General features: G+C 38.1%; 1 protein-coding gene across 9 annotated transcripts in view; it reads left to right on the forward strand.

The window, feature by feature from the left end:
• The window catches only part of TTLL5 (tubulin tyrosine ligase like 5), a 332,702-nt gene that overhangs the window by 77,997 nt on the left and 230,574 nt on the right, over positions 1-24,131 (forward strand). For 6 of the 9 annotated variants that reach the window (XM_028496210.2, XM_028496209.2, XM_055088627.1 and 3 more), the window contains exons 13-18: positions 2,490-2,571; positions 4,170-4,231; positions 5,403-5,497; positions 8,293-8,334; positions 16,192-16,305; positions 16,581-16,672. In XM_028496210.2, the coding sequence (XP_028352011.1) occupies positions 2,490-2,571; positions 4,170-4,231; positions 5,403-5,497; positions 8,293-8,334; positions 16,192-16,305; positions 16,581-16,672 (487 nt within the window). The remainder of the gene's footprint in view (positions 1-2,489; positions 2,572-4,169; positions 4,232-5,402; positions 5,498-8,292; positions 8,335-16,191; positions 16,306-16,580; positions 16,673-24,131) is intronic. The other 3 variants (XM_055088626.1, XM_055088629.1, XM_055088630.1) reach the window with 1 other exon arrangement.

Raw genomic sequence — 24,131 nt, forward strand, 5'->3', positions numbered from 1 at the left:
TAGTGCTGTATCATAGAAAGATTTTTCTCAGATTAAAAGGGGGGAATATACCATGGGATGGCTGAAGATCAGGTAAAGAGAATGTACCAGCTATAAAAGCTATGAATGTGCTACCAAAAGTAAGATAGGTAAAGGAGCTTTCTTTTCTTTACACCTTTAAAGTATAGATAGTATATGATTTTTGTGTGGTTACATGAAGGTGAATCCTATCTCAGACTCTCTTATAGTTTGTGATTATTTTTGCAAATTAAATGGAATCCTAAATAAGTACTATGGAAACCAACTCCTTCATGCAAACTTTACCTGAGAGAGAATTTGAATATGAATGTCTACCTGAATCTATATTGCCTAAATAGGAATTCTGGATATAGGTTAGCTGAGCATATGGAGATTGACAACTGGTGATTAATAAAGAGAATAGGGGAAGCCAGAGGGAGCTAATAAAGTATCAGAGAGAGGGATGCTTCCCCCATGCTCCACAGTGAGTAAAAGGTGGTGTGGTGAGGAGGATCCAGGTCTCTAGATTCCCATTGCACCAGACTTCATGTTCTAGAAGAGAATCTTTGGCACCATCTTTTTAGAAGCCTACATTTGTTCTGTGTTTTTGAGAGGATTGAGAAATGGGAAAATTCTTCCTGAAGTAAAGAAATGCGTTTCAAAGTGAATTTCTGGAAAATACCTGATTGTGTTCCATGGCTGTGAACTGTGTGGCTTGTGACCTCTGGTCGAACTGTAAGGAAGCTAGTCTTTTGTCTTGGGAAGAAGGTGTGTGTAAACAGTTTATCTGAGGGACACAGAGTGGGATGTTTGGGAACGAGTGCGGCTTCTGAAAGTCTGATGTATTTGATGTATGTATACTAAGGAGGGCTGTAGAGAGGGCCTCATTTTTTTCTTCTTTAATATTTATTCATTTGGCTGTTTCGGGATCTTTGTTGCGGCCTGCAGGATCTTTCGTGGCAGTATGCGGGCTTCTCTCTAGTTGTGGCATGCGGGCTTCTCTCTAGTTGTGGCACGCGGGCTCCAGAGCACGCAGGCTCAGCAGTTGCAACACGCGGGCTTAGCTGCCCTGCAGCATGTGGGATCTTAGTTGCCCAACCAGGGATCGAACCTGTGTCCTCTGCTTTGGAAGGAGGATTCTTAACCACTGGACCGTCAGGGAAGTCCTCAAGAGGGCCTCATTAATAATAACAATGAGGGACTTCACTGGTGGCTCAGTGGTTAAGAATCCGCCTGCCAATGCAGGGGACACGGGTTTGATCCCTGGTCCGGGAAGATCCCACATGCCATGGAGCAACTAAGCCCGTGCGCCACAACTACCGAGCCTGCGCTTTAGAGCCTGCAAGCTACAACTACTGAGCCCACGCGCCACAACTACTGAAGCCTACGCTCTCTAGAGCCCGCACACTGCAGCTAATGAGCCCATGCACTTCACCTACTGGAGCCCATGTGCTGTAGGGCCTGCGTGCTGCAACTACAGAGCCCACCTACTGCAATTACTGAAGCCCACGTGCCTAGAGCCCGTGCTGCGCAACAAGAGAAGCCACCGCAATGAGAAGCCCCTGCACCGCAAGGAAGAGTAGACCCTGCTCACCGCAACTAGAGAAAGCCCGTGCGCGGCAACGAAGACCCAATGCAGCCAAAAAATATATAATAATAATAATAATGACAGTAAAGTTTGCCAGCTGAGGTTCCAAAGTTAGCCTCTCATCCCTGCATTCTGGGAGAAGAGCCTGCTAATGGTTCTGGCTTTGGTCTTTGTAACAGCTGGGGACTTAGGGGACAAGAATCAGCAAAGAATCCAGAAGCCATGGAAATTTGATCTCTGGCTCCCTCCTTTATGGCTCGTCACAGTCTCGCTTGGCTGCCACTGGCTCCCTCCTTTCTCTTCTGTCTTTCTGTGTTGGGCCAGTGTATTTTATTTTCTATCTTCAAAGAGGAGTTGAAACCATAGAGGGGAAAGGATAAATATGTTTTATGCTTGGATGTCTTCTTGACCTAGGTTGCAAAAGTAAGGTCTTGGTTTAAGAAAGTGTGACGGGAAGATCCTAGAGAGGTGCCTTCTGTAGATTTTCCTGTTTTCAGAGTGTGGTGGGAGAAGTAGTCGGGGAGAACAATCTAGAACAAGCCCAAAGCAGCATTGATATTGGATGCACTTGTTGCATTCCTTTTCCTAACATTTGTTTTTTTTACCCTTCTAGACAGCAGCAGAATCATGCTGGTTAACTTCTAAAGTCAGGTCACTTTCTGTGTAAGAGCTCAGGAATGTCAGTAGAGTGGATGATAGAAACTGGAGTTTTATAGCATTATTTTCTTATTATCTCTAGAACTTGATTTCTCTTGGACTTGAAAGTTCTCTACCTCTATTGCCTCTTGATACTTGGCAAATTTCTAGGCCTTTGATGGGAGTTGATTGGCTTGAACCTTCCAGATCTTTGTTCGGTTGTGACATGGAAAATGATCTTGTGTATTGTGTTATGTTGTACTTCTAGAACTCTATGGCTTTGACGTGCTCATAGATTCTACTCTGAAGCCATGGTTGTTGGAAGTGAATCTCTCTCCCTCTTTGGCCTGGTAAGTAGTCTATTCCATCAACTAGAAAAGGACAAACCTTCAATAAGCAGCTCTAAAACACTTTTTATTTTTTGGTCATCTCTCTTGGCGCTAGGAGATTTCTTTTCCCGTGGTTATTAGATTGAGATGACTAGAATTTCTAAATTGGGGGGATTTGTGGTATATTGTCAGAGTCCAGCAACCATGGACCCCTATCTTACTAGTCAATTTGCAATCTCTGTTTACTGTCTTACTGGGCTTCTAAGGGATGCTTCTTTCATTTTTATCCCCAGTGCACTCCCTCTCGCGCGCTCTTTTTTTAAGCTTTGTAGGTGTTCTGCTAAGGGTAAAGAAATACATGAGATACTGCATTTCCTTCACCACCAAAAGTTTATACATACTCTAATCCACATATACCATAAAGGTATAGAGCTGGGCCTAGGGTAGTGTAGATAATATCTGGTCCTTTTATCCTGTCCACGTCCTGGTGTTATCCATCCAATATTAAAGCCTAAAGACTTCGAACAATCTTTAACAAAAATTTTTTTAACCTATCTATTGTTTAGAAGAAGGAAAGAAACTTATTTTTTAATACCGGAGAAGATTCTGCTATCTGTGGCTACAGCCAGAGTTTCTGTTAGCTCTATGCTTCTCTAAACAGCTAGAAAACCCGAGAGATTTATGACAGAGACCACCCAGCTGCTGCATTTTTAACGATGAGAAATTTTGGGAAAATGCCAAGTAATCAAATAAAGACAGACTGACTACTTTGTAGGGTGGAAGTTTGGCTTAACCCTAGTAGTAAGGTGTAGAGCTGGATAATACAGATGCTTCAGATGTTGTGCTACACTTTGGTTAAGTCAACCTTTTGCAGATTTCCCGGCAACGTACATTATACAATGTTAGAGAGCCCCAGGATAAGGCATTGGGTCCAGCAGCCAGAGGAATCTGGTTTCTGGAGGAACACCTCAACTCCAAAGCCAGCATGGCACCACTGCCATAGGGATGCCCCCCGCTTTCGGACCATGTTGTTTCTCTTTCCATGCGGGTTCCTGCTGCATCATGTGGTGATATTTTGGCATAACTTGTATGTTTTTTTTTTTTTGCTTTCATTTGCAAGCCTGCAAGCTTAAGAAGATCGATTTAGAGTGGAAAATGAAGCCTTAAAAAAAGTACAGAGATAGCCCAAGTTTCTTCTCTTGCACGTGAATGTGATTTGACTATCACAGCAGTAAAAAAAAAAAAAAAAGAACGATGGGCACGCTCATAAAAGAGCATATTAAAAATCTGAACCTCTCAAATCCACAGTGATAGTGAAGCAGTGTTATGACCTGTGCAAAATTTGAATTGCACAATACCTTCTGGAATAAAAAGATTGCATGTCAGGGGATAAGCGCCTTAGAGCTGGGCCTGCCTTGCAGAGGATGAGTTTGATGCCAGGCTTTTATTTCTAGAATTTTTGCCCAGATGTTTTTTTTTTTCCCCCATGGATTTGATGTGCTTTATGTGTATCTCCTCATTGACATTTGGTAGCTTTGCTGTATTAAGGCCTGTTAGGGGCAGCTATTCTGTTAACCTATAAAATTATTGATTGCTCTTTTCTTTCTTTGTTCTGTTAGTGATGCACCTCTGGACCTAAAGATTAAAGCCAGTATGATTTCAGATATGTTCACTGTTGTAGGTGAGTAGTAGTGTTTTCTGAAAACTCATATAAAAGTTAAGCAGTGCATCCATTTTGTCAGGTTCTGTAGGTGTTGCCAACTGGCAGTTTCTCAGCCATGCTAAATATTTTGTACTAAAAAATTATATTTTCAGGGAAGTGTTTATATGTTTCTACTCCCCCTGGCTCCATCCTGCCCTGAGGCTGAACCACAACTAGGGCTGAGACCTAATTCCTGGGGCACAGGAATTAGGAGCTGAGGAAAAGAATTAAGCAAAGATCTGGAGAAAATATACTTTTCTCTGAGCTGAGATAGTGAAACCCACTGAAGAGGCTTTGTTACAAAGGAGGCTGGCTGTGTATCTGCTAGGCAGTCTCTACTGGTGTCAGCACTCTTCTGTAGTGGTTATAAATGAAGCAGCCAAGGAAGAAATCCCTTTCTGAGTAGATAAGCCAAAACTTTGAGATGGAGATGGGCAGCCAGGTGGGTATGTTTTGGGTTTGGGGTTGTTGTTGTTTTAAGTACTCTAAAAAGACATGATAAAATACACTTGAAATGAACCAGCACTTGGCGTACCAGCAAATGCTGTAAAACTTTGCTACAGTATTCTCCTTAGGTGAGAATTTGCTTCCTTTTAGGAAATAAGTGAAATTGGCCGAAGCCTAATTTCTTAAGCAATGGGTAATCTACAAAGCCCATTTTGGAAGTTGCCAATAGACCACCTTTAGCAGTTCCAGAAGGGGATTCTATAACAGGACAAGACCCCTCACTTGCTTCTGGATTCTTCTGGTAAAAACAACATTATTTTCCAGTCACCATCCAGGAAGCCACTTTGAAATAACTTGTCTTTATTAACAACTGTGTGTTTTTAAATGGTGGTTTGCACTTTTACTCTGAAGTTCATCAAAAGTCTACATCTCTTTTTCCATCAGTATCACATTTCCGCTCCCCAGCTCCCCAAGGAAGGCTGATTTATCTGCATATTTTCCTTACTTGTTTGCTCCAGTTGTGGTAGTTTGAAGTTCAAGTGGAGTATGTGTATGGGAGAGTCATGCCTAAACCTCCTGAGGATGGGTCTCTGTAATATTTGGGACAGTGAAACTGAGTTTGTGCATCTAAAGGAAAGGTGCAGCTAAATCTGCTAATTTCTTAGAAAATGGCAGGTTTCAATATTTCCCATTCCCCATTCAGGGTTTGTATGTCAAGATCCTGCCCAGCGGGCGTCAACCCGGCCAGTTTATCCCACCTTTGAGTCTTCCAGGCGAAACCCTTTCCAGAAACCTCAGGTAAGCAAATGCAGCAACAGGAATCCCCAGGGAAGCTTATTGCGAAGTGGCAGCTGTTGTCAGTGAGTGAGCAGAAGCGTTATGATTATAAGGTCACTTACAGCCGGAGAATTGGGGGACCATTCTAGACAGGAGGCAGTTATATTCAGCCACAGCTAATAGCTTATGCTTTTAATGCTTTCAAACCAACTTACTCTCTTTTTTCTTTCTTTTCTTTTGCCTTCTTTTTTCATTGTCTTTTCCTTTTTTATTTTTCTTTCTTTTTAAAAATCACTTTCTGTTTTCTCAAATTGATATGCTCATAAACGAGGCACAGAAAGGGAATCTACAAATTCCTCGCCGTTACTCTGCTGTATTCTTTTTTTTTAAAATTAATTAATTAATTTTTCGCTGCTTGGGTCTTTGTTGCTGCATGTGGGCTTTCTCTAGTTGCGGTGAGTGGGGGCTACTCTTCGTGGTGGTGTGCAGGCTTCTCATTTTGGTGGCTTCTCTTGTTGCAGAGTACGGGCTCTAGGCACGTAGGCTTCAGTAGTTGTGGCTCACGGGCTTCAGTAGTTATGGCTTGTGGGCTCTAGAGTACAGGCTCAGTAGCTGTGACTCACGGGCTTAGTTGCTCTGCGGCATGTGGTATCTTCCCGGACCAGGGCTCGAACCCGCGTCCCCTGCCTTGGCAGGCGGATTCTTAACCACTGTGCCACCAGGGAAGCCCTGCTGTATTCTTTTTGATCTTCGGACTAGCTTCGCAGAGAAGATGCTCAATTGAAATGATATCTTCTCTACATGTGAGTCTCTTCCCAGGGACCCTCAATGATCATGAGGTGTTGATTGAAGTTAAATGAGATAAATGCCTGCAGAAAGCTGTGCATGCGTGTCTGAAACATCATCTGACCCAGTGTGGCTCCAGTCTGTGTACTCTGCATTTTTGTTCCAGTTAAACCAATCAGCTCATCATTCTGCCTACCTATTCCACCATCTGATCAGTCCCCGCCCATCTAGACCTGGCTAGTTTCCACTTGTGTTTCTTTGCCTCGAACGTTTCTTCTTATCCAAAAGGTCCACTTTCCTCCTGTCTTCCCATCTGGATTGATTACCTCACCTGCTGAGAAGTTTGGAGATCGTTTCTTATTAAATCCATTCCACTCTGTCATGACCTTTTCTTTTCATTGCAGCATTATTTACTGGTTCTTTATTGCATTGTTTTGCATTCATTGACTTGTTGCCTTTAAATTGTCCAGTACTCCTCTGCTAGATTGTAAGCTCTTTGAGGGCAGAAACAGCTGCTGCTTCTCCCTGTCCTTCCCCTTTCCCTTACTTCGCCCCTCCTACGTTCCCCCTACCTCCACTTTAGCCCTCCACCTCTCCCTTTTTTCCTCCTACTTCTCTTCCTTTTGCTTGCTGGTCTCATGTAGATTACTGCTACTTCTGTTTGCTAAGCTTATGTACCATTATTTATTCACATAACTTTTCATTAGAACAGGGTTTGCAAACTCAAATGCCTCTAGGGGCTTCGGAGAGACAATGTAAAAGGGTAACTAGAGCCAGGTATGATACAGCTAAGAGTGCTGTGACTGCAGTAAACTGGGCAGTGCATGCTTCCTATCAAAAGGGCAGCTCTTTTACTTAAGTGCTCTGGCTGATCATTGCCATGCGTGAGTCTGGGCCAAGTGTTGTTAGATCTTCCTACTGTCAAGACAAATCAGAAATCTTATTTTAAAATACTGGCAACAAGAGTTCAGTTTAAAAAATAATACTTTGCAGATGAAACATAGCATGTCCTTGAGCTGGATTCAGTTTACTGGTTGCCTGTGACCTCTTGCCTTAGAATTATTCCCTATTAGCATTAGTGCTGTGGTGTGGAACAGGGTGAACTATATTTTAAGGGATATTATCTTAGATTAGAAGTGAAACCAGGCCACAGGGTTGTACTTGATCAGTACATCACAGATCAAAGGGTTTTCTTTTTTTTTTTTTTTTTTTTAACTGCTTTACCATGGTGTGTTAGTATAATTGCTTTACAATGGTGTGTTAGTTTCTGCTGTATAACAAAGTGAATCAGCTATACATATACATGTATCCCCATATCTCCTCCCTCTTGCGTCTCTCTCCCACCCTCCCTATCCCACCCCTCTAGGTGGTCACAAAGCACCAAGCTGGTAGAGGGTTAACCTAGGCGTACTAGGAAAACTGAATTTAGGCAATCGCGTTCCTTTGCAAATTGTTTTCTGCAGTATCTGTGGCAAGAGCCACAGGACTGTGTATAAAGGGTTACGAATGTTTCTGTGCATCTTTAACAGTTTCTGCAAGTTCCACTCTAGGAGTAGCTGTATGTCAATCTTGGATGAATTGATCCCTTTTCTTAGCTTGCCTGTCAGCTTTTACTGGTCACTCTTTGCACGTAGTGGAGACTCTATTCACTGTTCTGCTTACTGGTAGGTAATGGCATGACTTCATCCATGATCAGTCCACAGGACACTTACTTAAAGGCTAAAGAAGCTATAGATTACATGTACTGTGTGAGACCATTTTATCAGGTAGAATAGTTAACTTCAGGATCTTCAGTACGTGACAGTAGGATTGAGTTCTCAGTGGTGAGAGGGTGAAACTGGAATGGTTATACTGCAGGAGAATGCAGTGTGAACAAGAATAAATGCTCTAATCTTTTGAGAGCAAAATATAAGGCTTTGGCTTTTGCTGTCTGCTTGAAGATTATTTTTGTCACCATAGGTGTAGGAGTTGGAAAATACAGGCATGTTAGGAAAAGATAAGGCTTTATTCCATTTTTCTGTCTTTTATAGTGTCCAGTATCTGCACAGTTTCAGTCATCAAGCACCAAACAGGTAAGTTCTGGATCGTTTGGAGATTTCATTCAAATTTTTATCTCCATTCCCCAAATGAAAAGCCATTTAGCTTCACTGTTTCACAGTACATATTTCATGCACCTGCTTTTTGAACAGTTTAATAATGTAAAATAGAATAAGTGAAAGTGAATGCACAGACATCTTTTTGGATGTAGTATATAAGAGTAGAGGTTGCAGGAATTTATGAATCCTCTTTTTCTGATGGTGATTATGCTGTGATAGAGGCTGTTGAATTTAAATGATGAACAGAGTTTAGAGGCATATCTATTGTTCTGACCAAAATATTCCAGAAAAGAAATATCAGTGCACAAGTAACCTTTCATTTGTCCAGACATCTTATGAAACATACCCTTGTCAGTAGCTTAATATTGGAAATGTTTTCACATTGGGTATTGGGCTGTATTTGAGTTTTTTAACAGATGACTTTTCTTATATGTAGTGATTTGCAGTTTTATGAATCTTAGAAACTCTGCCATATTTGGTGTCTCAGATGCTACATTTAAAATAAAGACAAAATATGTTATCTCAGTCTCTTAATGATCAGCATTTGTCCTCTTTCTATTCTTGTTAGCAGTATGTGAGATAAACTGTCGCTTTCTTCTATGCAGATTTTTTTTAACATCTTTTGAAGTGATAGGATTTGATGCTTTGATATGAGTGATGTAGATGTTCTCATTTATAAGCGTGTCACTTGCAATTATTAGTTCTTTGGTAAAAAGCTCCAAAATATTTATTTTGGCATTTGTAGATACAGTTTCTGGTAAGCTTGGAAGCTTGAATTATAACTTTCTTAGCTACTGTTTTTGATAAAGTGATTTACATGGTTTATATGAATCCAAGAAATGAAAAGCAGACTCGCTGGCTGTGTTGTCTAGTATTTGGTAACTGATTAGTATGGTTTTGTAACACAAGTTTTGTTGTTTAGTTGGTAGAATTCAAAGCTCTGTAATAGTGTTTTGTATTTAGCAGGTACCTAAGTGTGCAAGCTTCTCTCCGTGGCAAGCAAAAACCAAGGCTGTTGACTTCAAAGAGCTTACACTCTAAATATCTCTTGACCTAACCTATTTAAGGAGAACATTAAAGTACTGTTTCATAGCCTTCTGAATTTGACTCCAAAGAAGTGTCTTTGACACGGAAATCTAATCTTAATGTCCCATTACTCGTTTTAATTCTATTCCACCTAGCTCCATTGCTTGAATTGGCCATAAGTTGCCAATAACCTGTGGACGAGCAATGCCTCTCTTTAGTGGTTATTTATTTCAACACTGCTCACGTGACACGAAGGCTTTCTGGCTTTATTCAGCCAACCTTAAACGTATTGAATTCTTCGACTCTTACTGTCCTTTGCAGTGTTCTACCTTGTCCCTGTCTTTCTGTTAATGAAGCACTCTCAAATCCACAGTAGTTTCATCAGAGCTAAGTGAGAAAAGAGAAGAAACTTTCTGCTCTGGCCATTTAGACTGTGTAAACTTTTCTTTTTCTGGTGGTATCAGATTGTGAAGTCACAGTTTTTTGCTTGCTGTCTGATTCCTCTTTAATCCATTATCTCTTTCTACATTTCTCCCTTCCCTTGAATACCTATGGTTCAACATTTTTCACGCACCAGAAATTACATTTCAGTGTTCAAGCAGGTGATATGGTTTTTGTGGAAAGAATGAGGACTTTGAAGTCAGATAGACCTGGGTTCAAATTTGAGCTCTGCCAGTAACTGTTAGACCTTGGGCATGTTCCCTTAAGTCTCAGGCTCACTTCCCACATCTGTCAAATGAGGATAGTAATACGTAATTGGAGTTATGCTGAGAAAGGAATGATCAAACGTAGGTAAAATATTTGGGATACTTTTGGACACATAGTTTACCCTCAGAAGATTTAGTCTCCTTCATACTTTTTTTTTATCGGTACGCGGGCCTCTCACTGTTGTGGCCTCTCCCGTTGCGGAGCACGGGCTCCGGACGCGCAGGCTCAGCGGCCATGGCTCACGGGCCCAGCCGCTCCGTGGCATGTGGGATCTTCCCGGACCGGGGCACGAACCCGTGTGCCCTGCATCGGCAGGTGGACTCTCAACCACTGCGCCGCCAGGGAAGCCCAACTCCTTCATACTTTTGAGTACTGTTTTGATTTCCCTTTTTGCATTGTCAGTATCTGGTGTTATTTTGATATTCATTTATCTATAGTCATATCTTTTCACATTTACTGTCATCAACAAATGCAAATCAACCCAATTAATTAATTAATTAATTATTCATCCTCCCAGACATCAATACAGATTCTAAATAATGCTTAATCAGTACCCGATCACTTCCTAACTTGAGCCACTGCTTCTTATCTTATCCTACAGTTGCATCTTTTAACTGTGTTCAGCTTTTGTTGGTATATTTTATTTATTACATCATGATGCTAAGTCCTGATTGGAAATATAATTTAAAATAAAAATTATATGAAGTTTTCACAAATGCTTCTCTAAAATCCAAAGACATTGAATATGTTTGCTCTATTCCCTCTTTTTGTTATTTTGTCCTAAATATCAAAATTATAAAGCACGTTTTAAAATAAATAAGCAATCTCCGTACTACTATTCTTTATGAGCCCATTAAACTCTAAATGTTTATGGATTTTTTTCTTTTAATATTTGTTCCATTATTTTACTAGGGATTCAAGTTAGACTTACCAGGCGGTAATCACCAGGAGCATACTTCTTAAATTTTTGAAGATTGGTACCTCATTTTTTTTTTTCTAACCCTCTGGTACCTCCTCAGTTCTTCATGATTTTTCAAACTTAATTGTAAGTGGTTTTGGTAAGTTTTTTTGTTTTTAAAGCCAGTTCTGTTAATAGCAAGATGCATGTCTCTCAGACCTGCTGACTTACATTTATTACAGATTTTCAGATACTGCATATCTTTTTTTACTGTAACACAAACCTACTTACTTGCTTTCTTTTTTCTTTCCCTAATTTCAAAGTAGTGTACTTCCGGTTATCATTATACGTAAGCCTTGTCTATTAGCCATTTTTGGTCTGCTTCCAACCAGATTTATTCATATGTGGGTTTTTTGTTCATTTTCTTTTGTTTGATAGCATTGATTCATTTTGCTTTTTAAACTTGACTTTTCGCTTTCTGAGTGGCAAGATGCATCACATATAAATTGAGCTGTTTCTAGTCCATGTATTTTTAACACAGAATTCTAAACTTTGTGAAGTTGAATTGGGAGGCTTTTTATTCTTTGTATGTGTTCTCTGTCAAGCAGATTTTTTTTTTTTGCCCCTCAATTTTGATATCTTTGAGGATACCTCACCTTTTTTTTTCATATTCTACCTTTTGTCCAGTTCTCCTTACTGGTACTTGCCAGCTTTCTTGAGGGTGAGAACCATTTTTCTGATTCAACACCTGTTTCTTACTGCTGTGAGCGGGGGCAGGTGATTCCCTGTCTCAATAATTTCACATTCTCAGCCAGTTCTTCTCTAACAATGAAGGTTAGATGCGTATTGGTTTCTTCTGTGGGTATATTTCTGAGTCCTACGTTGTACTAATGATGATTTAACAACTTTGATGCATGTTGCATGGTAGAATTCTTACTGGGACAGTTTAAAGTCTATCTGAGAACCCAGTAGTTTAAATCTTGTGTCATCTAGCCAGGGGCAATGGTTCCCTTTAAGTTTAGAGGAGCTTTATTTCCTTAGTGTATTTAGTCAATCCATTGGAATATGTGGATTTATTCTATCTACTACCCAGAGAACATCGCTGAGCTGATGTGCCCAAAGTCAAAACCACAGAATGGCTTGTATTTGAACTGCTTTGCTCTTGTTTTTGACAGTTCTGATGGCCTTTCAAATCATTCTGATTCCTTTTTTTCTTTTGCTTTGCTTTTAATTTCCAGGTATCTCCTTGGCACTCATAAGCATTTCTGTGTTTTTTCTTTTTTTTTCATTATTATCCTTTCTTCTCCCCTTTTCCCTCTGCTTTTTCTCTCACCTGTGTCTATAATTCCTTTGTTAAGAGCTCATTTCATTAATAAATATTGGTAGGAGTCAACCAGTGGTCTAGGATCGTAATGCTTTGTTGTTCCTGTATAAATACATTCCTGTATAAACCAGTACAGCAGATATTATGTAGATTAAAAAAATTCTCTCGTCTCAAATTTATTGAAAAGCTGAGATTGGCAAAATATTTTTGACTTTCTAGTCTGATTATTTTCCACTGGCTTCCCCAAAGACACAGGAAACCTGGGTGGATTTTAGAGAGGCATTTGAGATACCTAGACTTCAAGAGCTACAACTTTTCATATTTTTCTCCCTCTCAGCCTTCTTAATAGTTGACATTGAAGTAAATAGGTGAAGAGATGAAAGGAGTTTTCTAGCCACATTTTTTTTTTCTCTCTTGGAGTAGCATTGACCTTTTCTTTGCGCTCTGGTGGTATTTGTGGCAGTAAAAGAATAAAGCAGTTGGTTTATGGGAGTTAACAGCTGGAGCATTCATCTAACAAGCACCATTACCCCTCCTTTTTCTAACCTCCCAAATGCCCCAGCCAGGACCACCTGCTTGAACTCCTACACACCCCACCCAAATAGCCCTCATGTAGGCAGACAGTGGCTAGAGTTAGGACTGTGGACTCTAAGTAACAAAAGAGTGGTTGTGAATGTACGTAGGAGACAACTCTTTAAAAATGACTGGGAGAGTTTTGGAGTGCTAATTCATTGTTTGGGGGAGCAGGTTTAGATGAATAGAGGAAGATTGCAACATCATTATAATAGTCTCAGTCTCCGGAAGCCAGGAATATCATTCCATCGTGAAGCGGTTCCACAAAGATGAAAATTAGGTCCTAGAAAAGCAAAAAAAAAAAAAAAAAAAAAAAAAAAGATAAGAAAGAAAAGTAAACAATAAATAAGCAAACAGGAAAAACCCCTAACGATGAAAAAACAGATAAGAGACTGAACCAACAAAAACAAAACAAAAGGACAAAAAAAGGAAAATAATTTTTTAAAAATTGGGTATGCTCATTAGATGTTATTCAGTAGTGACCTGATCCATGTTCTTATAAATATGACCATTCCTTAAGACTATTCTGATACGTAATAACTATTTCTTAAAATATTTTTTATTAACCTGGTAATACAGTTAGTTTATCAGCATTTTAAAATAACATTCTTACTATTCTAAGATGCTTAATCTTTATTTTTATTACATCATTAAAATGAATGCTTACTTCATATTGTCTTCTTTCACAATTAAAGAGGACTTCAAGATAGTCTTAAATAGTGTGAAGTGATGAGGCAGCTTGACTTTGGAGGATTTACTGCCAGTGGCTTTCCGATCAAAGCCATGCTGTCACGTGTGAGGTAGATAAGTCTTTTTAGCAAACAATAAGTAGTGTGTGAAGATGACAGAAGTCCTGAAAACATCCATTTAATATTTTGGCTTTTCTAGGTTATATGCTAAATAAGAAGTCACACTTCAAAAAATTTTTTTTAATGATTCTATTACTTATATTGATTCCCTTCTTAAATCTTTAAACATTCTTCTTGATTTCCAACATGCGCTGTATAATGTATCTCCAGAGATCAGAAGGGAGTTAAATTTTTTTCCAAAGTCCTCTGTAAGGTTTAATTCTAACCATGGTTGATCTATGTGTCAGCACATTATTCATTTATTTATTTGTTCAAAAAACATTTATTGATCTCCTACTCCATGCCAAGTACTGTTCTAGATGCTGAAGATACCACAGGAAAAGCTAAAGAGATAAAAGTTCCTACCTTCACTTGGTGCTTGTATCTGCTGATTTCGTGGTTTTTCTTCCATGGAGTTGCCTATCAGAAAATCTGTGTTTTATAACTCCATGCTAGCTTTGAAGATTAGTATATATTGGTCTCCCTTGTGTCCAAAGGTAAAGCCATTCATGGTTGTTTATGTACAGGTGTGCATTAGTCTGCGTGGGCAGCCATAACAAAATACCATAGACTGGGTGGCTTAAACCACAGAAACTTATTTCTCACAGTTCTGGAGGCTGGGAAATCCAAGATCAAGGTGCTGGCAAGGTAGGTTTTGTTCTGAGGCCTCTTCTTCTGGCTTGTAGATGGTCACCATCTTGCTGCGTGCTCACATGACCTGTTTGTGCTTGCTCAGGCAGAGAGAGAAAGAGAGAGAGAACAAGCTCTCTGGTGGCTCTTCTTTTTTTTTTTTTTTTTTTAATTAATTAATTTATTTATTTTTGGCTGCGTTTGGTCTTCGTTGCTGCACGCAGGCTTTCTCTAGTTGTGGCGAGCGGGGGCTACTCTGTTGCAGTGCGCGGGCTTCTCAGTGCGGTGGCTTCTCTTGTTGTGGAGCACGGGCTCTAGGCCAGTGGGCTTCAGTAGTTGCAGCATGTGGGCTCAGTAGCTGTGGCTCGCGGGTTCTAGGGCACAGGCTCAGTAGTTGTGGCGCATGGGCTTAGTTGCTCCGCAGCATGTGGGATCTTCCCAGACCAGGGCTCGAACCCGCGTCCCCTGCCTTGGCAGGCGGATTCTTAACCACTGCGCCACCAGGGAAGCCTGGTGGCTCTTCTTTAAAGGCTATTAATCCCATCAGACCAGGGCCTCACCCTCATGTCCTCATCTGACCCTAATTACTTCCCAAAAGCCCCATCTCCACTCCCGTCACATTGTGGGGGTTAGGGCTTCAACGTAGGAATTTTGGGGCAACACAAACATTTAGTCCATAACAATGAGTATTGCTGAAATTGTCAAAAGTTAGTTGTCAAAAAGCCTTTCCACAGACTGTGTATACAAAGAGAAAAATAAACAATCGTTCCTGACAGTAGGACTTCTTCTATCTGGTCAGAGTTACTTCCAGGACTCTAGAGAGACAAATTATACCCCCATTTCTTGGATTATTCCTTATTCTTCGTACTTGGCAGATTTATTTCTCTTATTTTATCAGTCATCTTTTCCAATAATAGTGTGTTTTCATGCTTCATACTATCTGATTTCCTTTGTTACCTTTGTATTTCTCTGCTCTCATAACATCAAAATCTCTTAAAACTTTTGTTCTCCAACAGCCTTCCTGATCATCATTCAGAAGCTGAAGTAGCCAGATCATCTTTGGGGATCCATAAGGAACATGACCCACTTGGCTGCCTCCTTGGAATACCCAAGGCAGTCATCCTAGATCCAGTCTCTTGTAGTCTAGCAACTACAGTGTTTCTCAAGTTGTAGCCTTTTGCTCACAGCTCTCTTCTGTGTCACTGATAAGTTTCATCTCAATATTTCCCCCCTCAAGTTCTAAAACATCCCACTGTCCAACTTTTTCATGTGTGACATAATAGATCGCTCCTGTTTCTCAGTCTTTTTTTTTTTAATTAATTAATTAATTTATTTTTATTTTTTGGCTGTGTCGGGTCTTCATTATCTGTTTTTCTGTCTTATGTCTTACTTTTCCTAACTTTACTTCCCCAGTGCTGAAAACAATATAGTTACTTACTGAAATAAATACATATTTAATCTTACATTGAGGTTATTTTCAGATTTTTTTCCGATATCTTTCAAACTATTAAATGTACTCTAAAACCAAGATTAGGAATAAGTACTAGCTGACAAAGCCATGTGGAATTCTTTATTTCTTTTTTTTATTTGTATCTCTCTCAACCCATAGTGTTTTCCTACTATTCTATTTTCTCTTCTTTTCTTTGAGTTTACTGGCTTTCATCTATTTCCCAGGGTTTCAGGCTAAGAGATCAATTACAGAAAATGGGCTTTGGATTTGAGCTTATACATTATTATGAAACATAATGGTGTTGAGGGACTGACTAGAGGGAAATGAAGAAAGATGATGAAAAGATATTTTTGTTTTTCTTTTTTCTTCTCCTTAGCGTTGCCGTCCACTCTCTGCCAGTGACGTGGAAATGAAAATCCTTGTGGGCTCAGCACGGGAGAAGGTGCCGGGGAAGTTAGGTGGTTCTGTGCTTGGTCTGTCAATGGAGGAGGTAAAGATAACTCCATTTCAGGCCTTTATTTATTAACATAGGCTTCAGTGAAAATTAGTGAGTGATTCGTAATATTCATGACCAACCCATATCTTATACTGAACATGGGAGAAATAGCTTCTCAAAAACACAGCGCCTTAAGTGGAATGAATTTCTTCCTTCATGCTTCTTTTGTATTCTCGGTTCATAACTCTCTTCCTCTGTCCTATTACCACATGGATTACAGTTTTTAAAATAGGTACTCATTTTATTTTATTTTCTCTTCCTCCATGTAGATCAAAGTTTTACGGAGGGTGAAGGAAGAGAATGATCGGAGAGGTGGATTTATTCGCATATTCCCTACATCAGAGACATGGGAAATATATGGGTGAGGTGACTACCTTTTTTTTTAATCTGTACTTCAGGTCAAGAGAATTGGATTAATTGTGACACAGTATCATCACTGCTCTCCACATGGTGCCTTTCTTACATTTTTTTGTTTATTTATTTATGACAGTGTGAATATTACCCAACCCTGCATTACTCCTCCCTTTTTTCTAGTTCCCTTCCTCCTTCCTAACTGCCCCCTAACCCAGGGTTAGACACTGTCCTAAATTTTGTGGTTATCATTACCTTGACTTGAAAAAAAAAAATTGGCTTATCATCTATATGTGTGCTTAAACAATAAATTGCTTATTTTTAATCATCTTTGAGATCAAGTTTACATGCAGCAGCATCCATTTTAAGTTTGATGATGAATTTTGACAAATACAGACATCAATTTAATCACCACAATTAAGATATAGAACATTCCATTACCTCCAGATGTCCTCTCATGCCCCTTCACAGTGAGCTCCCCCATTACCGTGAGCCTCAAACATCTACTGACTTGCTTTATATCACTATAGTTTTTCTAGAATTTTATATAAATAGAATCATACATTATATATTTTTTGATGTCTGGGTTCTTTTGTTTGGAATAATGTTTTTGAGAATTATCCATGTTGTTGTGTGAAACAGTAGTAGTTCATTCCCGACTCTTGTTATGTACTGTTTCATTGTATGAATATAGCACAATTTGTTTATCCATTCACCTGTGTGGAATATTTGGATTGTGTCCAGGTTGGGGCTGTTCTGAAGAAAGCTGCTATTATGAACATTTATGTACAAGTCTCTGTGTGGATATATGATTTTATTTTTCTTGGATAAATACCTAGGGGTGGTATAGGTGGGTCATATGAAAAGGGATAAGAGATAGAACCATTTTACATTTTGCCAGCAATGAATGAGAGTTCCATTGGCTTCCCATCCTTGTCAACACTTGGTATTGTCAGGCTTTTTAATTGTAGGCATTCTAGTGTGTGTGTAGTGTTTCTCTGTAGTTTTAATTTACTGTTCTCTGATTAATAATGATATTGAGCATTCATGTGCTATGGGCCATTTGTGTACCTTCTTTTTTCCATTTTAAATTTTAAGATTTTTACCTTTTTATTACTGTGTTATAGAAGACTCTTGATACAAGTCCTTTCCCAGATATTTACATTATAAATATTTTCTCAAAGTCTGTGGCTAGCTTTTTCTTTTTTGTAACAGTGGCTTTCAAAGAACAGAAGTTTTAAATTTCAACGAAGTCCAATTGACCAATTTTTTTTTAAGGTTTATGCATTTCGTGTTTTCTAAGAAATCTTTACCAATGCCAACTTCACAAAGCTTTTTCTCTTTTGTTTTCTTCTAGAAGTTTTGTAATTTTGGCTTTTATATTTAGGTCTATGATATGTATTGATTTAATTTTTATGTGTGGTGTGAGGTAAGGATTGACGTCCATTTCCTTCCATATGGATGTCCGTTTGCTCCAGCACCACTTTTTGAAGTTACATTATTGAATTTAACTTGGCATTTTTGTTGAAAGTTAACTGAAATATATATGTATGTGTATTACTAGACTTTATTCAGTTTCACTGATCTACATGTTTGTCTTAAAATCTGTAGCTTTATACTAAGTCTTGAAATTAGGTAGTGTAAGTCTTCCAACTTTGTTCTTTTTCAGAAGTATTTTGACTATTTTGTGTCCTTTGTATTTCCAAAGAAATTTTAAAATTTCTTTGTCAATTTCTACACAAAAGTCTGCTGACTTTTGATGGGCATTGCATTGAACGTATAGATTAATTTTGGGTGAGTGGACATTTCAGTAATGTTGAATTTTCCAATCCATGAGCATGATATATCTCTCCATTTATTTAGGTCTTCTTTGATTTCTCTTAGCAATGTTTTATAGTAGTTTCCAGTGTAAAGATCTTGATCACATTAAACTTATCACTTAGTATTTCACGCTTTTGGATGATATTGTAAATGTTATTTTTAACAGCTTTATTGAGTGATAATTGGCATACAATAAGTTCCATGTATTCAAAGTGTACAATTTGATAAATTTTCACATATGTATATATCCATGAAACTACCACAATCTAGACAATGAACATATGCATCACTACCAAAAGTTTCTTTGTTCCCCTCTGTAATTCCTCTCTCCTGCCCCTCCTTTTCCCTTCCCTGCCTATTCCTGTCCCCAGGCAGCTACTGATCTGCTTTCTGTCAACAAAGAGGAATTTGCATTTCCTAGAATTTCATAAATAGAATTCTATTGGTTGTTCTCTTATTTGCTGTTCTTTTTTACCTGGCAAGATTATTTTTTGATTCATACATGTTACAGTATGTATCAATGGTTTAATTTCTTTTTATTGTCAAGTAGTATTCTATTATAGGCATATATCAGAATTTGTCTATCCTTTCATCTGTCAATTAATATTTAGGTTGTTCCCAGTTTTTTGTTATTATAAAGAAAGACTCTATGAACATCTATATAGAAATTTTTGTATGGAACATGTGCTTTCATTTCTCTTGGGAAAATATTTACTTGTGGAATGACTGGATCATATCATTGTATATGTGTAACTTTTTAAGAAACTGCCATATGGTTTACCATTTTACATTCCTATCATAAATGTATGAGAGTTCCAGTTCCTCCACATCCTTTTGAGCAGTTGGTATGGTCAGTTTAATTTTAGCTCCTCTAGAAGATGTGTAGTGATACCTCATTATGGTTTAATTTGCATTTCCCTAATGATTAATGGTGTTAAGCATGTCTTCATGTGCTTGTTTGCTGTTCAGTGATCAAATATTTTGCCCATTTTAAAAATGAGGTTATTTGTTTTCTTATAATTGAGTTGTGAGAGTTCTTTATATTTTCTGGATATAATTCTTTTATCAGATGTTGGCTTTGCAAGGATTTTGTCCCCCAGTATGTTACTTGTCTTTTCATCCTTTAAACAGTGTCTTTTGAAGAGCAGAAATTTTTAATTTTGATTAAGTGCAATTTGTCCTTTTTTCTTTTAATTACTGTGCTTTAGTATCTAAGAAATCTTTGCCTATCCCAAGTTTTCTTCTTTTTTTTTTTAATAGAAATGTTGTAGTTTTAAGTTTTACATTTAAGTCTGATCCGTTTTGAATTAATTTTTGCATATGGTATAAGATATGGATCACAGTTCTTTTTTATCCCAGATGGATATCCAGTAGTTTTAACGTCATTTTTTGAAAAGATTACCCTCTCTCCATTGAGTTGTCTTTCACTTTTGTGGAAAACTGTGTGGGTCTATTTCTTTATTTTTTATTCTTTCCCATTGGTCTTTTTGTTTCTGTGCCAATACAGTGCCACACTGTCTTGATTACTGTAGCTTTATAAAAAATCTTGTTCTAACTTTGTTCTTTTTCCAGGTTGTTTTGGCTGTTCTAGGTCATTTGCCTTTCCATTTGGATTTTAGAATTAGTTTGTCAGTTTCTACAAAAAAGCCTGCTTGGGATTTTCATTGGGATTGTATTGACTCTCTAGATCAGTTTGAAGAGAATTGACATCTTAACAATATTGAGTCTTCCAACTCATGAACAAGGTATATCTGTCCATTTATTCAGGTCATCAAATCCTCCCCACCCCCAAACACTGGGAATTAACAACCAATCATATTTTTTTTTTTTTTTTTTTTTTTTTTGGTGGTATGCGGGCCTCCCTCTGCTGCGGCCTCTCCCGTTGCGGAGCACAGGCTCCGGACGCGCAGGCTCAGCGGCCATGGCTCACGGGCCCAGCCGCTCTGCGGCATGTGGGATCTTCCCGGACCGGGGCGCGAACCCAGTTCCCCTGCATCGGCAGGCGGACGCGCAACCACTGCGCCACCAGGGAAGCCCTATTCAGGTCATCTTTAATTTCTCTCAGCAGTGTTTTGTAGTGTTCAATGTACAGGTCTTTTACATTTTTTTGGTCAGATTTCTTCCTAAGTATTTAATATGTTTTGATGCTATTGTAAATGATTTTGTTTTGTAAATTTCAGTTTCTGATTGTTTGTTGCTAGTACATAGAAGTACAAATGATTTTTCCATATTGATCATGTTCCTATAATCTTGCTAAACTCACTTATCAGTTATTGAAAGTTTTTGGAGATTCCATTGGATCTTCTACCTAGTTGAAAATGTTGTCTGTGAATAAAGACAGTTTTCCTTCTTTGTTTCCAATCTGGATGTGTTTTATTTCTTTACTCTTGCGTGATTACACTGGCAAGAATCTTCAGCACAGTGTTGAATAGGACCAGTGAGAGCAGACATCCCAGTCTGGCTCCTGTCTAGGGTAAGCAATTAGTATTTTGTCATTAAGTATGATGTTAGTTTTAGGTTTTTCATAGATGCCCTTTATCAGATTGAGGGAGTTCCCTTTTATTTCTCTTTTGCTAAGAGTTTTGATCAGAAATGGATGTTGGATTTTGTCAATTGCTTTTCTGCATCTCTCGACATAATCATATGGTTTTTCTTTTTTGGTTTGTTAATACAGTGAATTACATTGATTTTTGAACGTTAAACCCAACATTTCATTCCTGAAATAAACTCTACTTGGTCATGATACAGTATCTTTTTTATATATTGTTGAATTTGATTTGCTGAAATTGTATTTGGGTTTTTACATCTATGTTCATAAGAGATACTGATCTGTAGTTTTCTTATAACGTCTTTGGTTTTAGTACGAGGATAAGATATATAAGATATTTCAGTCTTTGGTTTCTGGCCTCATAGAATGAGTTGGAAAGTGTTCTCTCATCTTCAATTTTCTGGAAGAATTTATGGAGAATTGGTATTATTTATTTCTTGAATGTTTGGTAAAATTCCCTAGTGGAGCCATCTGGACCAGGAGTTCAGTTTCAATTTCTTTAACAGATATGGGACTATTCAGGTTATCTGTTTCTACTTGAATGAGCTTTGGTAGTTGGTGTCTTTTAAGGCATCTGTCCATTTCATATATGTTGTATTTATAAGCATAAAATTGTTCATAATATTCACTTATCCTTTTAATATCTATAGAATCTGCAGTGATGTTACTTTTCTCATTTCTGATATTGGTAATTTGTTTCTTCTCTCTTTTTATCCTATTCAGTCTGGCTAGAGGTTTATCAATTTTACTGATCTTCTAAGACACCCAGTTTTTAGTTTCATTGTTTTTTTTCTATTTCGTATACATTGACTTCCCCTCTAATATTTATTATTTCCTTTTTTTAACTTACTATGGGCTCCATTTGCTCTATATTTTTCCCCTAGTTTCTTTAGGTAGAAGCTGATGTCATTGATTTGAGACCTTTCTTCTTTTCTATATGTGTTTTAAGAGCTATAAATTTTCTACTTAGTACTATTTTTGCAGCTTCCCATACATTTTGATTGTTGTATTTTTGTTTTTATTCTGTCTTTGGCCTGTGGGTCATTTATAAGTGTGTTATTTAGTTTTCAAATATTTGGGAGTTTTTCTAGAGGTTTTTCTTTCAGTGATTTCCAATTTACTTCTGTTGTACTGAGAACATACTTCGTGTAAGTTGAATATTTTAAAATTTACTGAGACTTGTTTTATGGTTCAGAATTTTATTTATCCTGGTACAATGTAACATGTACATTGAAGTATATATATTCTGCTATTGTTGGCTGGTGTGGTCTATAAATGTCCATTAGGTCAAGGGATTCGACAGTTTTGTTCAGATCTTCTCTGTTTTTAGTAATTTTATAATTATCAAGAGTCTGGTGTTGAAATCTCCCATTGTAGTTGTGACCTTGTCAGTTTCTCCTTTTGGTTCTGTCAGTTTTGCTTTTTATGGATTTTGGAACTCTGTTATTAGGTACATCTGCATTAGATTTGTTATGTCTTCTTCATAAATTGACTTCTTTATTGCTATGAAATGTCCCTGTTTATCCTGGGTAATGTTCTTTGTCCAGAAGTCTATTTATCTGCTATAATATACCCACTCTAGCTTCCTTTTTTTTTTTTTTTAAGTTTAAGGTGTATAGTATAATGATTTGACTTACATCATGAAATGATTATCACAATAAGTTTAGTGAACATCCATCAGCTCATAGAGATACAAAGTTAAATAAAGAGAAAAAAACTAAAAGAAAAACTAAAGAACTCATAACAACTTTCATATATAACATATAGAAATATTACTTCATTTATCATGTTGTACATTACATCCCTGGTACTTATTTATAACTGGAAGCTTGTACCTTTTGACTGCCTTCATCCAGTTCCTTCTCCCCTCACCCCTATCCACTCCAGCTTTCTTATGGCTGGTGTTTGCATGCTGTATCTTTTTTCTTTCTCCGGACGCACAGGCTCAGTGGCCACGGCCCACGGGCCCATCTGCTCTGTGGCATGTGGGATCTTCCCGGACCGGGGCACGAACCCGTGTCCCCTGCATCGGCAGGCAGACTCTCAACCACTGCGCCACCAGGGAAGCCCTGTATCTTTTTTCATTGTTTTACTTTTAACCTATCTTGTGTCTTTATAGTTAAAGTAGATTTCTGTCAAAGAAGGAGGTCCTGCCATCTGTGGCAATGTGGATGAACCTGCAGGGATAATGCTAAGTGCAATAAACCAGACAGAGAAAAACAAATATTGTAGGATTTCACTCATATGTGGAATCTTTTTTAAAAAAAAGAAAGTAGAACTCATAGAAACAAAGAGTAGAATGGTGGTTGCCACGGGCTGGGGCAGGGGAAATGGGAGCTATGGGTCACAGGGTACAAACTTTCAGTTTTAAGATGAATAAATTATGGGGATTTAATGTACAGCATGGTGATATGGTTGGGTTTAGATATGCCAAAGTACTATTTGTTTTCCATTTGTCTAATGTGTCCTTTTTTCCCTTTTTATTTTCTCCTGCCATCTTTGGATTAACTCATTTCTCTTGACTCTTTGGTTTGCTTTTTTTAAAGTGTGGTTGCTCTAGGGTGACAATATGCATCTTTTACTTACCACAGTGCACCTTAAAATAATGTTATACCATTTCAGGTATAATTTAGAAATTTTACAACCTGTATAATTCTATTTCCCCCTCCTGTCCTTTGGGCTATTATTGTCCTACATTTTATTTCTATATAAGTTATAAATCCCATAGTACATTGGTTATTTTTGCGTTGAACAGCTTAAGGAAATTTAAATATGAGGAAAAGTCTCATAATTACACATTTACTACTATTTCCTCTGCTCTTCCTTCTTTTGTGTTGATCAGGTTTTTATCTGGCATCATTTTCTTCCATCTGGAAAACTTCTTTTAGGATTTATTGTAGTACAATCAATTCTCTCAACTGTTGCTTGTCTGAAAAAGTCTTTCTTATATCGATACTTTCAATTTTTGAAAGATTTTTTTTCAGCGGTTGTAGAGTTCTGGGTTGGCACTTTTCTCCCGACACTTTAAAAGTGTTTTGTTATCTTTTGACTTGCATTTTTCTGTTGAGAAGTGTGCAGTAATTCTTACCTTTGTTCTTCT

The sequence above is a fragment of the Physeter macrocephalus genome, chromosome 11 (assembly GCF_002837175.3).
Source record: "Physeter macrocephalus isolate SW-GA chromosome 11, ASM283717v5, whole genome shotgun sequence".
In the NCBI taxonomy this organism is placed as follows: Eukaryota; Metazoa; Chordata; class Mammalia; order Artiodactyla; family Physeteridae; genus Physeter; species Physeter macrocephalus.